The 14,362-nt window shown below is 46.5% G+C and overlaps 1 protein-coding gene and 1 long non-coding RNA gene across 8 annotated transcripts in view; one reads left to right on the top strand and one right to left on the bottom strand.

The window, feature by feature from the left end:
- The window catches only part of MARCHF3 (membrane associated ring-CH-type finger 3), a 147,529-nt gene that overhangs the window by 98,655 nt on the left and 34,512 nt on the right, over positions 1-14,362 (top strand). For 2 of the 4 annotated variants that reach the window (XM_007087802.3, XM_042983012.1), the window contains exon 2: positions 12,438-12,681. In XM_007087802.3, the coding sequence (XP_007087864.1) occupies positions 12,494-12,681 (188 nt within the window). In that variant the 5' untranslated portion in view covers positions 12,438-12,493. Of the gene's footprint in view, positions 1-3,021; positions 3,045-5,519; positions 6,036-12,437; positions 12,682-14,362 lie in introns of those variants that run through there. The other 2 variants (XM_042983018.1, XM_042983019.1) reach the window with 2 other exon arrangements.
- Positions 1-14,362, bottom strand: part of LOC102950014 — a 120,512-nt gene that overhangs the window by 81,685 nt on the left and 24,465 nt on the right. For 3 of the 4 annotated variants that reach the window (XR_006216527.1, XR_006216526.1, XR_006216529.1), the window contains exons 3-5: positions 9,390-9,563; positions 7,534-8,755; positions 3,333-3,637 (exon numbers count right to left, since the gene is read on the bottom strand). This is a non-coding gene — a long non-coding RNA (uncharacterized LOC102950014). The remainder of the gene's footprint in view (positions 1-3,332; positions 3,638-7,533; positions 8,756-9,389; positions 9,564-14,362) is intronic. The other variant, XR_006216528.1, reaches the window with a different exon arrangement.

Genomic DNA, 14,362 nt, shown 5'->3' with positions numbered 1-14,362 from the left:
AGATGGGCACATGAGCATCTAGGTTTCCCAAAATACACATTTTTCTTGAGTGCTTCTCTCTTGAAATGTGTGGACAGAGCCAGCATATTATCTCCCCATTATCACTCTGTTTTAATGTCTAACTGACAGGTGCCTGTCAGTAAAACAAGGCAGTAATGGGCAGAAAATGTCTCTGCTCTTAGAGAGCCAAAAAGACCCTGGATTCCTGTCAGTCTCGGAGACACTCATCAGCCATTGTTAAAGAAGACTTATAAATGCCTCTTTGGGGAATACCCATGAATGGCCTAAATGTTTTCACCCTTATTAGTGAGAAGAAAAAAGGGGAGCTGTTTCTCATTACATGGGCAGATTTCACCCACAGTGAGTATTTTTCCCCCAGTGGAAGCTTGCCCAGCACGTTACTGTGTTATTACCGCAACCCCGGAGCAGGGTGTGGCCAAGCCAGATGGCACCTGCAGGCTTCATTGGGTGAGAATGGCTTCCTGATGAGTCACAGACAAGGTCCAACTGATACAGGCCCAGTGACCTCAGCTAGTCAGTCTGAAGCCATGTGGTTCTGCCAATCTGCTTCCTTCAGATGCATCCAGTAAATAATATGATGGCGGAAGTCTACGGGGGCAAGTGACACCAAGTGGTCTGTGTCGCAGTAAGCAAAAGAGGCGATCTTTTAGATTTGTTTTCATTTTCCCAGGAGATTAGTTAACGCAGAAGGCCTCTGTCTATGAGGGAAGTTCGGCTTAAGGAAAGACTACATCAACCATCAAGACAAAGTCAGACACCGGGGTGCCTGGGGGGCTCAGTCTTGGTTAAGCATCCACCTTCGGCTCAGGTCATGATCTCACGGTTCGTGGGTTCAAGCCCCACGTCGGGCTCTGTGCTGACCTCTCAGAGCCTGGAGCCTGTTTCAGGATTCTGTGTCTCCTTCTCTCTCTGGCCCTCCCCTGCTTGTGCTCTGTCTCTCTCTCTCTCAAAAATAAACATTAAAAAAAAAAAAAAAAAAGACAAAGTCAGACACCAGAGCAGGTGAGAGAATCAGTGCTTGGCCTTCTTACTGAGAGCGCTCAGTGGCAGAGACCAGGCCCTTGATTTATTTTGTGTCCATTTAAACCACAAGTCCAGTTTTCAATATGAAAAGGAGGGTTAGTTATGGTGAGGTGGTCTGATTTGTTTTTTTCCTTAATTTCAGTAAAAACAGGTGGACCTTCAAGAATAATACACACAATAACAAAACAACTCAGTTACTGTACCATGTAACTAAGGCACAGATTCCTTACTCTGAAAATTGACAATCAAAGGAAAGAATTAAACAGTGATCATGCGTTTTCTATGCAAATCGGACTTCAGCATAACCAGATTGCACTGGTTGATGAAGGAAAATTGTTTCCAGAATTCTTGCTACTAAAGGTGAAGGGAAGTTCCACTTGGAAAGGCTTAATTTTGTGGCCCCCAAATAAAATAATTGCTTCAAGCGACTGTCATCCATGGGTGCAATCATTAGACCATTAGAATATTGATGGGGAAGGATGAGGGAATCATCCGCCATCACTTGAACCCATTAAAAATGGGACACCCGTTAGGTGTCTCCTGATGTGATACAATGAGAAGTATACAGTGTCACCTATGAGCTATTGTTGCCTAAGAGTTGAACTCTATCAAGGCCACTTACACGTTTACAGAAAACATAGGGGATAGAGGAACAAATTAAATGATACCGCAAGAAAGCCAATTTTGAATGTGGCTTTCTTCAGCAAGATAGTGGCAGGGAGAAGAAAAGGAGGTGGCAAGTAAGAGGTACATAAACAGACATCTAAATGTTGCATACTGGGGTGCCTGGGTGGCTCAGTCGGTTGAGCATCCTACTCTTGATTTCAGCTCAGGTCATGATCTCACAGTTGGTGGGATCGAACCCCAATATCAGCACGGAACCTGCTTGGGATTCTCTCTCCCTCTCTCTCTCTCTCTGCCCCTCCCCCCAGTCGTGCACACGCATGCACACAAGCTCTTTCAAAATAAATAAACATTAAAATAATCTTCATAGGAAAGAAGAAAAGGAGGGAAGGAGAAACACGTGTGGCAAAATTTTGATTCATTGTTAAATTGGCATGATGGGAGTATATCTATGTCAGTTTACTTAGTATTCTCTCTGCTTAAAATTTTTCATGCTGAAAATATTAAGGAAAAGAATAACAGATCTCTCTTAGAGGTGGGAGTGTGTGGATCCACTGGGGCCGTGACTAGAAAAAAGTCATTATCTGATGATTAAAAAAAAAAGATTATTTTTTGAAGGTATCCTTTTTTAAAAGAAAAACTTGTTTTGTTAGCTTTTGGGGGTAGTCACTGCAAACCAATTCCATTGCCTTACATCAAGCAATTGGAGGGGAATTTGGGTAACAAATAGTCTCTGGTGGAAAAGTGAATGCTGATCTTAGCTGGAATAACTTGCTTTCTTCAGCATCCGCAGTGGTTGGTCTCCAGGGGCTTATCTGGCTACATGTGTTTTTCACATTTATTAGTGAAATTGGAGATTCAAGAATAAAACACAGTCCTCAGGAACATTTTGTTAATTTGTGACACACTAGAGATTTTTTAGCCCATAAAGCAAATGAATGAGCTCCATGGGGGCATAACTGTTATTTTCACCCTGGAAGGCAGTAAAGACCCACTGTATTTATTAAGCACTTAGAGAATGGCAAATGAATAGTGCTATGAAAATAGAAAAATATATTCACACTATTGCTATTAATAGTGTAATTTTTTTTGTATGTTCTGAAGGAAAACCCATCAGATGAAAATTTAAAAGTAAAGATAGACAGACCTCTGTATAATATTTGACTGTTTTATCTTGGATGAGAATTTAATTCAGTGTCAGTATAAAGTTGTTTTGTTTCTGTCAAACAGGCTGGATCAGGTTAAGGAAACTCACCCCTTCTTTTTGGCGGGGCTGGATATACAAAGAAATGAACAGACCAGATATTTGATTCAGGACCTTCTTTCTAAGCGGCCACGGGGCCTAACGGGATGTTCTGGTAAAAACAGTCCTCCATGCAAGTGATGTGCTGCGATATTTCTAACAGGCTTTAAAAATACTCAGCAGCTGGGGCACCCAAGTGGCTCAGTCGGTTGAGCGTCGGTTGAGTCGGTTGACTCTTCAGCTCAGCTCAGGTCATGATCTCATAGTTTGTGAGCTCTAGCCCCACGTCGGGCTCTGCGCTGGCAGCACAGAGCCAGCTTGGAATTCTGTCTCTCCTCCTCTCTGCCTGTCTCTCTTTCTGTCTCTCTTTCTCAAAGTAAATTTTAAAAATAAACTTAAAAAGAAAAAATAACATACTCACCTGCACGGGAGGCTTGGGGACAGCGCTAGCTGGTCCTCACACCGAAAAAGTCCGGATGAAGCCGATACTCCAGCGGATGGGGGCTGTGTCAGATGCAGGGATTGATGTCAATACGCAAGGTAAGCGGGGCCAGGCAGCGAAAGGAGCAAAGGCCAGAAGGGGGCATGTGCTCCCACGAGGACAAAGTGACTCCTCAGATTCCTTTGAAGGAGTTCATTGAATGCTTTGCATCGAGGTAGGTAGGAAGGAAGAAAGAGGCCTCATTCCCCACCAGTAGGGGGTGAAGAACAAGAATCCAGAAGACCCTGTGAAGAGATTAAGTGATCAAGTGATCACGGGTAACTCAGCCGTTGGCTATATGGTGCATTTTCGTGTGCTTGTTTGCACCTTGATTTAAAAGACTAGACCCGTTTATTTTCAGGAAGCACCAAAAAAGAAACTGTGGCTTGTCTCTGCATGTATGCGTATGTGTGTGAGTGTGTGTCGCGGAGAGGCAGGGAACAGAGTCAAAGGGCCAAGAAGAGTCATTCCAGGGGGATGTTTTTGTGCTTTTTAGCTATATTTACACAAGACTGTCAAAGCAGATGTCAGCAGTTGTGCTTCCGTGAGATGTTTGCTTGGGCAGATGCGAGGGTAGCAAGGAGGGCTTGTAGAGGGGTTGGGCCAGGCAAGGGATCTGGAAGGAACCCCTCACACCCTCCCTGGCCCCCAGCTGTTGTAAGCTGACCCCGCTGCACTACAGTCTTAAGCACTGTCTGTTACCAAGTGCCTTCCACATGCCAGGCACACACCTATCCCAGATCCTCAGTGTCAGGGAGGAAAATGAGGCTTAGCTCCAGGTAAGTCTCGTCCATTCATAAGCGCTGGGTGGCAGTTATAAGCCAGGGCTCTGTCCCCTTCCCCCCACCATCCCAGAGTGCTCCTGACCCCAAAGCCAAATGTGTACAAAAGCAACGCAAAGACACCCAGAGACTCTGGCACGTCTCTAGAGCACATGTGAGATAATGAGCACATGTGGAATTTGGGAGGCTTTTAATGTTATGAAGCACACGATAGGGAGTCCCTCTGTAATGCCAAACACAGGGCTGAAAAGCGAGATCCAAAGAGTTTTCATCTTTACTCTGTGCTTGCCTTAATACTCCTCACCAAGTTGAGTCGCTTAAGTCAACCTTGCGCCAAAGCCAAGCAAGGGTAATGGAGCCAAGTCTCTTGGGACCTCAAGGGCCTGAAGTGAGGCCTGGGCCCCCAGAACCTGGCAGAACGTAGAGCTTGGACATGACCCTGGGAGAGGGCAAGAGTGCAGCCTCCCCATGGTCTTGGTGAAATGCAAATGGGGAAAGCCCCAAGGCACCCGGGCTGAAAATACGCTAACAGCTGGCTTTATTCTTGGGGGTGGGAGGCTGAGGTTAGGCACACCTACACACCAGGCACAGGGCTGTTTGCACAGAAAAGGTGAGTGAGGTACAACTTCCTTTATGGTGGGCATTCACCTGGATGCTGGTAGAAAATGAATATGAGTGAAGCGACAGCCCGGGGACTTCTGGTTCTTAGCCCGGGGACTTCTGGTTCTTAGGGTTTATTCTGCCCTCCTTTGGAGCTGAAACACCCCCTGTATCACCAGATATCCTGGTTAGCGTGTTGTACCCTCCACACTTTTCCTTAGGCTAGACAGGCAGCTGTTGGGTGCTAGGCATGCTGAATGTCATTTGAAGAATACGCTTTTCTTTTTCATCTCCCTGCGATGTCCCGGGAATGTGTTACTCTCTTTTGCCTGCTCCCCTCTGTGGTTTTTTCAGCTTGTCACTTAAACATTTCTGATGTGTCCTGATTGCTCCCCGGTCCCCAGGACTCATCAGAGAGCCCTGCCCCACGCCCACCCCCGCCTCGGGAAGCAGGCGTCTGTGTCCCGGGTCCTGTTGTCACTTGCAAGTGTGACTCAGCTGCCGCTGTGTCTTTGAACACACAAGGCAGTTGTGGGATTCTTAATTGCCATTTTCATCTATATAATTAAAATTAAATGAAAAAATGGATAGCCTCCAAAATCCAAATTAATTTTATGAGTACTTCTTGAGGGGGAAAAAATATGTATAAACACTATAATTGTTACTTGATTTGCCTTCAGCAGAACGAGAAGATTTTACCTACCTGAAGGGAAAATTAGTAATTTTAAATGAAAAAAAAAAAAAAAAGATTAGCCTGATACTTCTGGTGCTTCTTGTGGCTGAAAGTCAAAAAATAACAACATGGATGGAGAATCAAAACTAATAACAGGGAAGGGATAAATAACTCCGTGTGTCGCTTTCAAAAAGACGCTGTGTGATTGGAACTCTCTGGATCCAACTTGCCTTCATGCTAGTCTGGATTTTTTCCCCCCCGCCTGATTCGTCACCGGTGTTTACGCTTTCCTCAAGAAAGTGTCTTTACCCCCCCACGTCAAAACCTCCTTAATGCTCGGAAACCAGCATTTCGCCTGCTTACTCTGCTATGCAAGTGTGACAGTCCGCACGTAAGCGGAGCATAATGAGAAAACAAAAAGGCAAGTTTTGTTGTTGTTGTTGTTGTTGTTTGCTTTTTTGTTTTTTAATCCACTGGGCCAGGCAGTGTGGCAGTGTGCAGTCTCATGAGGCGCCTGACGGACATGTTTGTAAAGACTTGGACGGTCCCTTTATTTGGAATGACAAACCCTCCGCTCCACATAATGAGGTCAGTGAAGCATCCAGAAAAGAAACGTATAATTTGGTAGCGTGGGTCTGTAAGCACAGCCCTGCCGAGGCTATTTCAGTTTAATGAAGCAGCTACTTTACCGCTACCCACTCTTAGTGAATGGCCTCCTTGGCGTGTTTTTGAAAACTTAAATGTTGCTGGTAATCATGTCCCAGCAATCTCCTTAGAGAGCCTTTGTGCCCTGTCCTCAGAAGAAATATGCCGCTTTTACATGTTAATGGTTTTGAAATTAGTCATTTGCTCCATTTTCATTGGAAAGGAAGGTCAGTGTGTGATTTCCCGCCTGCCTTCATTTTGTCTGAACATTCCAGATACTCCCAAGTCAGTTCATCAGGCATGCAGGGCACTGCCTGGTTATAACATGCCTCAAAAGCCAGGGAAATGTTCTATCAAAGAGCATTCTTATTCTCAGAGACTGTTCTTAGAATTCAGAGTCTAAAAGTCTCCCTCAGAGGGGGAAGTTCCTGGACAGCCTTTATTGCTTTTTTTTTTTTTTTTTTTTCGTTTCAATCACCAACTGACTTGTCCTGCCCGCTCATTGGTCTCATCATTGGAGGCCTTGCCCCCCTGAGTATGCAGCCCCTCTAGGAAGGTGAAGGGACGTTTTAGAGATACTTCCTGAGGCAAGTACCATGTAAAACTGAGGTCCACCTTCTGAATCCTGGACCAGGGTGAATGATGTGCAGTTCTGTGGGAGCAGAAAGCCATCGAGCCATTCCTCAGTTGTGCATTTCCATCCTCCAGCCCCCCACAAATTTAGGGCAGTTTCCCCCGAGTGAGCAAAGGCATGATTGCCAGTGGAAAGATGCCTTGCCCTCATGGCTCTGCAGCCCCAAAGAGGGTCTGGGAAACATTCCTCAAGAAATGCAAAGCCTGGCTTGAAAGGTCTGGACACTACACCATCAGCAACTTCAAAGGAGTACCTAGTAATCTCTCAGAAAATATTTCTTTTGAGCGGACAAAAGAATGAATACATTTGCTTCTTGGATTTGCTTTGTGGACCGACTCTGGTTGTGAGAGTGACAGGGTACCCTTCTAGAACACATTGAGACCTGAGGAGCGTGCTTCTTAAAAATCTCAGGAATTACTAGCATTGAATTTGTTGGTCCATTCTTGCCACAGACTGCCTCTCCAGGCTTGGGCCTGCTTAGTCCACTGCCCAGGCAGCCTTCCTGACCAGGTTAGTGCCAGCTAACACACATACTCTTATGCTCTTATTTTCACCTTTAAACCCCATGATAACTTGTACACCCAAACAGGGTGCCAACATAACAGATTCCTCCCCCAGACATCTTGTTGTCCTACAACTAAAAGATTCAAGTTGAGTTTCCGCTGAAAATACAGTTCTGATAGAAGCAGGCACTTGGAGGCGTGGCTTGCATTTTATTTCCTAGTATATTTATCACATACTAGATAAGCTAAGAGAATGGCAGCTGCTGTAACAAATAAACCCAAATATCTCAAACATAATACATACCTTCACTAAATATTCATCATGGACAAGTGACAACGTGTGTGCAGGGATCTGAAGGAGACAGGGCTGAGGAAGAGAAATAGATGTTCAGGGAAGAGGGTCCCTTCGTGCTCCCCCACCAAGAGAGACGGAGCAGTACAACGTCAGAGCTCAAGCATGATCCAGAGGTACAGCATGGTGGAAACTGACCAGCCACGGGGGAAGGGAGTTTTCAAAGAGAGAAACAAGATGCAACTCAGCCTAGAAAAAGAGCAGGAATTAAGGTTAATATGGCAATAGTCCCCTGCACGCGGCTCATCCCAGTTTACGGAGCGTGTTCACATGTATTATTTTAGGCCTCACAAACAACCCGATCAAGTGGCTCAGGAATATTAGTGCCTTTATTCCAAATACGCAAGAGGTCTCAGCAAAGGCTGAGAGGCTAAGTGATTTAGCCAGGTGAGCAATGAGCCAGGGTGCAGGCGTGGGTGCCCTGCCTCCGAGAACAGAGCTTCCTCCCGGAACTCTGTGATCCTCAGGGAGGTTTCAGGGACTGCTGGGGCCAGGGGGGCTGAGGAGGTGAACAGAGGGCCCCTGCCTTCCCCTCCCCCACGTCTTCCGGCCGCATCCTCGTGGTGCCAGCCATGTTCCCATGGAAATCACTTACCAAAGGCAGACCGTTCAGAAACATGGCAGCAATTAGCCATAGCCCGGCTGGGTTCTTGCTTTGGTAAAACCTGTACTGTCCTTTAAAGGGGTCACAGTTTAACAAATAGGCCTTTTTAATCTTCACAATGGTCTCATCAGGCTTTCATTCATTTAGCCACTCCCTCCTCTTTTGCCGGCTCCCTCTCCTGCACCTAGCGCCTTCCTTTTCACTCTGTGCAGATGGATTTGGCCGATGCCAAATCATGTTCTATTCACAGCCTGAGAAAGAAAGAATACAAGGTGTCAAGCCTGGCCAACAAAGGACCTGCCCTACCAGTGCAATCTGATGTTCAAGTTTACACAGACACACCACCCCCCACGGGCACTGTGGTTTTGTCCTGAACAATCCCAGACAGCAGAATTCTTGGCTGAACCAGGAAGACATGTTCCCACAAGAGCAGCAGTGTTGATAAGAAAGCGGTCGAATTGGTGCTTGAAATTTTGCAGAAAGACCAGTGGAAGCCCAGTTAGGCTGCAAACCGACAGCTCAGCTCTTTCCAGCGTCCACAGCAACAGCCTGCTGTTTTCCCAAGTGGCCCTAAAGGAGACAGGGAAATGCAGTGGGCCATTTGTCACTGCCCCCGGTGCAACATATGTATGCCAATTGGTGCATGCAGCCTACACAGGCCCACTCCTGCCCCAGGCCTGGTCTAGGCCTCTGTGCTTCCTTTTGACTGAGACTGGGGACAGTCTCCTCCTCCTCCACCTGGGGAGATGACTAGATCCACTCTTGTGGGGTCAGAACCAACTTAGCCCTTCCCACCATGATCTCAGGTGCTCATGCTCTGCATAATCTCTTCTATCCAATTTTCAATTCAAGATATGATCTTGTAGGGGCACTCGTGGGTGGTTCAGTGGATTAAGTGTCTGACTCTTGATTTTGGCTCAGGTCATGATCTCGTGGTCGTGGGATCAAGCCCCACCTCAGGCTCCATGCTGCGCATGCCTGGAGCCTGCTTTAGATTCTCTCTCTCTCTCTCTCTCTCTCTCTCTCTCTCTCTCTCTGTCTCTCTGTCTCTCTGTCTCTCTCTGTCTCTCTCCCTCCCTGTCTTTCTGCCCCTCCCCTGCTTGTGCTGTCTCCCTCAAAATAAATAAATAAACATTAAAAAAAAAAAAAAGACATGATCTCTTCAAAGTGTGCGAACTCATCATGGGCATGCCAGGCTTGGTACCTCAAGATTATTCTGATGCATGGTGGTCTGTGAATATGATGGTGTATTCAGTGAGTGCTGGACTGGAGCATCGTATCCATCAGGTCCCAAGTTGGGTTCAGGGCTTGCTTGCAGGAGAAGGCAACGTAGAGGAGCCTTCCTTCCCTTTATGCTCAACTCCGTGCCCAGCACCCACTGTGAATGAAATGAACTGATCAGACCACTGATGATCCCTTTTGCCTTTGAGAAGGGAAATTAAATGATGAAGTATATCACCCAGAAGTGAAATTACAGATATAAAATAAGTTTAAAGGGAACTCTACTTCTTGAATTGTTGTAAGGGCATTTTATTGCAGATTTAGGTCATATATTTAGAATTGCTTCCTTTGATGAGAACTTAATCTGGGTTATAAGTGAACGAACTTGGGGACATTGTGTGCCTGAGTGATGTCCCGTCACTAGAGTTAGCTTAATTACTGACTGCCTGGGTCTCATCTTCTCCCTCTGTGCACCTCTCCTCTGCCTCCTTCCCATGCCATTGAGCATAGGGAGGGAGCATTTGGTCCTAGGAGTTGAAGTTATGCAGAACCTGAAAATAGACTCTCAGAATGCATCCAGACATAATGATTCCATGCGGCAAGAAGGTCACTGTGTCTGCTTTTCCTGCCAACACACCCCTGGCTCTTTATCTATGGCTGCCTTGTGAGGCAAGAGAGCTGTGCCAGGAAGTTACACTTGGTGACTAGGAGGCATTATTAGAATTTAAAATCATGTCAATGGGGTTTTATAAGAGCAGGGATAGGGAAGGGGGATTAGACAGAGTTTTAGAAGTCGGTCTTTGAACATCCTTTTGTTCTGTGGCCTGAGAGCTACTATAACTCAATTACTAAAAAAAAAAAAAAAAAATCTGGCCTCAGTTACAAATCAACTCCGCCCTGTCAACCCTGCCAAAAATTAAAAAGACATCCACCCAGAAAGTTTACTGTGGTTATCCAAGTGGTGGGATCATCTGGGAGTCGTGTTGTTTTCTTTGTACTTTTCTGTACTTTCTATAACATACATTTCTGGCTTTTACAGTATTAAAAACAAACAAAGGCAACAAATCCTATTTAAAAAGCAAAACTAGGGGTACCTGGGTGGCTCAGTTGGTAAAGTGTCCGACTCTTGGTTTCAGCGTAGGTCATGATCTCATGGTTCGTGGGTTTGGGCCGCGCTTCAGGCTCTGGGCTGACAGCACAGAGTCTGCTCGGGATTCTGTTTCCCTCTCTCTCTACCCCTCCCCTACGCATGCTCAAACTCCCTCTCTCTCTTTCTCAAAATAAATGAAGAAACTTTTAAAAAATAATAAAAGATAAAAAGCAAAACCACACTGGCTAATTATCAGGGTGTGTCCTTGACTGCCCAGTGCCTGGTGGTTGGAAAGCCCACCAGGGAGGTGACGACAACATGTGGGGACAGCCCTGCCTGTGCCCCTACATCGGGCCTCTGACCAGGGCCGGTTGTCCCCTACCCCGTCCTCACTTCCGGCTTCCAGAGGTCTCCCAGGACAGGCCAGATCACAAACACTAAGAGGAATGGTGACGGCCAAGGACAGGAACAGGAACATGCTGGAGCAAGGCCAGCCAGGCTCCTTGACATGTGCTTTTCGGGAGGGATAGTGTCAGTTCAAGTTCACCTGCAAGCACTATGTTCTCATCCTAACAACGTCCAGTAGATGCAGATTGTTCTGGAAGTTGGGATGATCCTGTTTCCCAGACCCATAGGAGTCAAGTACGGTATAATAACCAGGAGAAACAGCTAGGAGAAAGCAACCCATGGAGGAATTCCAAAAATCCTTCGGGGCTGTGAGGTGGATTTATTTTGATTTGGGGCCTTTACCATCCAGTCTGGTTATTGATGTGAACTCCATCCGTCAACCAATCCTGCCTCTGTCTATAGAGTCTGGGCTGTCATGGGCTCCGGAGCTTGAGATGAGCAGGCTGGGCAGAAATAGCCATATTCCTAGAGGTGAGATTCAACGCCTGCAAGTTTCTGTAAAGACGTCTGTTTCTCATGTATCACATGCAGACCTGTTACTGGATACGGTGGGATTGCTCACACCGGTGCATCTGGGTGCTTTGAATTTGAGGTCTGGTTCAAGCCCCCACCACACGGATCAGGGACAGAATTCCTTGCAGGCTCGGTGACAGACTGTGTGTCAGGGAGGCAAGGCCTTTACTAAGAATGGATTTTAAGAGCCTGTAGAGAGCTCATTCGTCATCATTTCTTGCGTTCCTCTATGATGATGCAGTGTCCCTGGATTTTAGGTATTCCACTAACAAAAACTCAATTCTAATGTCTTGATTGTGATGTCCATTAGGAAAAAATATAACGAGCTCATCCAACTAATCATTTCTCATGAATAACTATTTAAGACAAGGCTAAAATAGGTTAAGTTTTTAAAGGAAGTTAATTGTCAAGATATATTAAGTAGATAATTGTATTATGGGACACAGATATGGCAATGGTCAGAAATGTGGTACATTAATTGAACGATTCACTTTGGCAAATATTGTCCTAGAAGCTGCTACTTGGCCAAAGTCTTTTTTTTTTTCTTTCCCTTACTCTCTTTTTTTAATCTTAGCATCTCAGAATGAAGCCGAATGGAAAATAAATTGCTTACAAGAAAAAAAGAGTTGCAAGCAGTTTTAATAAAGATTCTAGTAACTTTGAGAGAGTGTCAACAAAGACTTATTGCTTCTCTGGCACAGAGCAAGAGAACCGCTTATCTCCTCTTCAGATCTGGCTCCAGAGCCATCAGGCCCTCTCCCCTCCAAGAGCAGGGATCCTAAATGTTCACGTACACTGCTATTTACGTATGCCCGCCATCTTGTTCACAACCACATCCACTGTTTCTCGTGGGTTCTGTGTGTGTGCACACAGGTGTTACATGGTAACAAGATAATGCACCACGTCTAGGCTCCCCATGTTATTCCTATTAAATGACGACACGGCGATGTTGGTGGCCCGTAGTTCTCCATTTTCTATTAACCACCCTGCCCAAGTAAACTGTTTTCTGATCTCTCCTAGATGGAAATCTTGCATGAACGTGGAAGCCATTAGCAGAGTAATTGCTGTCTGTTACCATGACAACCAGCCGCTGCAGTCACCTGCCGGAAGTGCTGCCAGACTGCACCAGCTCGGCTGCGCCCGTGGTGAAGACCGTGGACGACTGTGGCAGCCTCGTGAATGGGCAGCCGCAGTATGTCATGCAAGTTTCGGCCAAGGACGGGCAGCTGCTGTCAACAGTAGTGCGGACTCTTGCCACCCAGAGGTAGTACCGCTATTAAATAAATGAATCTGTAACTGAGCGGGAGCACTCTTTGTCAGATGCCGGATGCTAAAAGGAATGTAAACAGTGCTCAGGGCTTTGTGTCAGGTGAGAGGAGGTGCTGAGGGAAGAAAAAACTATACAAGTTCTCTGATCAGCGTTTCTATAGCAATGGGGTGTAACGCTAAAATCCACACTCCTGAGTTCTCCAGTTAAAACACTTGCAGAGAGCCAGGCAGGGAAGGATCCCACAGGACACAGGATGGCTTTCTTTACCTGTGTTATTTGGACAATGCTATGGTAAATTACACTCTCTGTCACCATGTGCTAACAAAGGTAGCTCTTTGTTAGAAAGGAGGGAAGGAGGCACCTGAATTCCGGTGACAAAGCCAAAGTGATTAGACTTGTGGGCACAATTTCTGAAGTGACCTTCCTAGTGTTTGTGCTAATCAGCACCGCCTGGTGGGAGCACTATTCCTGGGTGAGTCGCTTCTGTGGTATGTCCCCACTCGGGAGGGGGGGCACTTCTGTTGCCCCCTCCTTTGCGCCCCATGGGCCCTTCACCCCTGATCCTTCACAACATACCCTGCCTGCCCCCACAGCTTGTCTCCCTTGGATGATGAAACAAAGCAAGGCCGTGGGCTCTGAGCAGCCCCGAGATGGCTTATCCAGGCCGGCACTTGGTCCCTGGAGCTCTCCCCTTGTCTGGTGGCAGACTGAGAGCCATGGGCTGTCCAGCCAATACATGCTCCTTGGCTTCTCCAGCTTTCTTGCAGAACAGTTACGTGCAACTTTGATCTACTAATGTAAAATGCCTGTCAACACTGGACCTGCCCTAAGATGCCGGCACCGCCACTCCTGATTCTGGAAGGTTGGGCCAGTAACTCACATGTTGACTGCTTATCTTTGTCTGAGGAACGCAACCAAGCCCTACGGTAGAGATACAGGCCCACATGCACCTGCAGCAGGACTATGGGTAGCACCACAGCGTTTTCCGTTACCCCAGCCTGGACACAGAAGCCACCAGACACAGACTTACACACTCATGCATCTTGTAAACATTCCCCACACACCGCCTTCTGCCAATCTGTGCAGCTAGCAAAGGGATAAAGTAGAAGAAAGTCAATATATATGTTCCCACCTCTCAGAAAGCTTCTAACAATTGGTTTAGGACTCAGAATATGATGAGGCAATGAGCACCATTGCTCACCTGCTAACTGAGACAGCTGACCGGGTGTACCCTGAAGCCTTCAGACACCTTGTTTAATCAGAAGAACAGGCTTAGACCTATGAGCCAGTTGTGTGAGTGTGTGTGTGTGTGTGTGTGTGTGTCTGTGTGTGTCTGTCTGTCTGTCTGTGTGCATGCGCGCAGGCGCACAGATCAGGCATTTTCACGTGTTCTACCAGGTGCTCAGGTAAACCAGACGATTTTAGACTTTCACGTGCATTTGGCTCAGTGGGAATGAAGGAGGCCAGGAATAGTCAGAGACAAAGTCAACTCTACTCCTTAAACTTTCTTCTCTCAGCCCTGAGCATGAATGGATCCCACTTCCGGGCAAGTGGGAAGATGTTTTTCCTCTTTTAAACCTTCACTTGTTCCCAGGATCATCCCAGAAAGGTCTTTGGGAAACAGCAGTTACTTCCATGGCCATTTCCATTTGGACCAAAGATGGTGTCAAAGAGA

This window comes from Panthera tigris, chromosome A1 (genome assembly GCF_018350195.1).
Source record: "Panthera tigris isolate Pti1 chromosome A1, P.tigris_Pti1_mat1.1, whole genome shotgun sequence".
Taxonomy (NCBI): Eukaryota; Metazoa; Chordata; class Mammalia; order Carnivora; family Felidae; genus Panthera; species Panthera tigris.
Note: the sequence above shows the minus strand (reverse complement) of the source record. Positions and strands in the feature narration are given on the sequence as shown.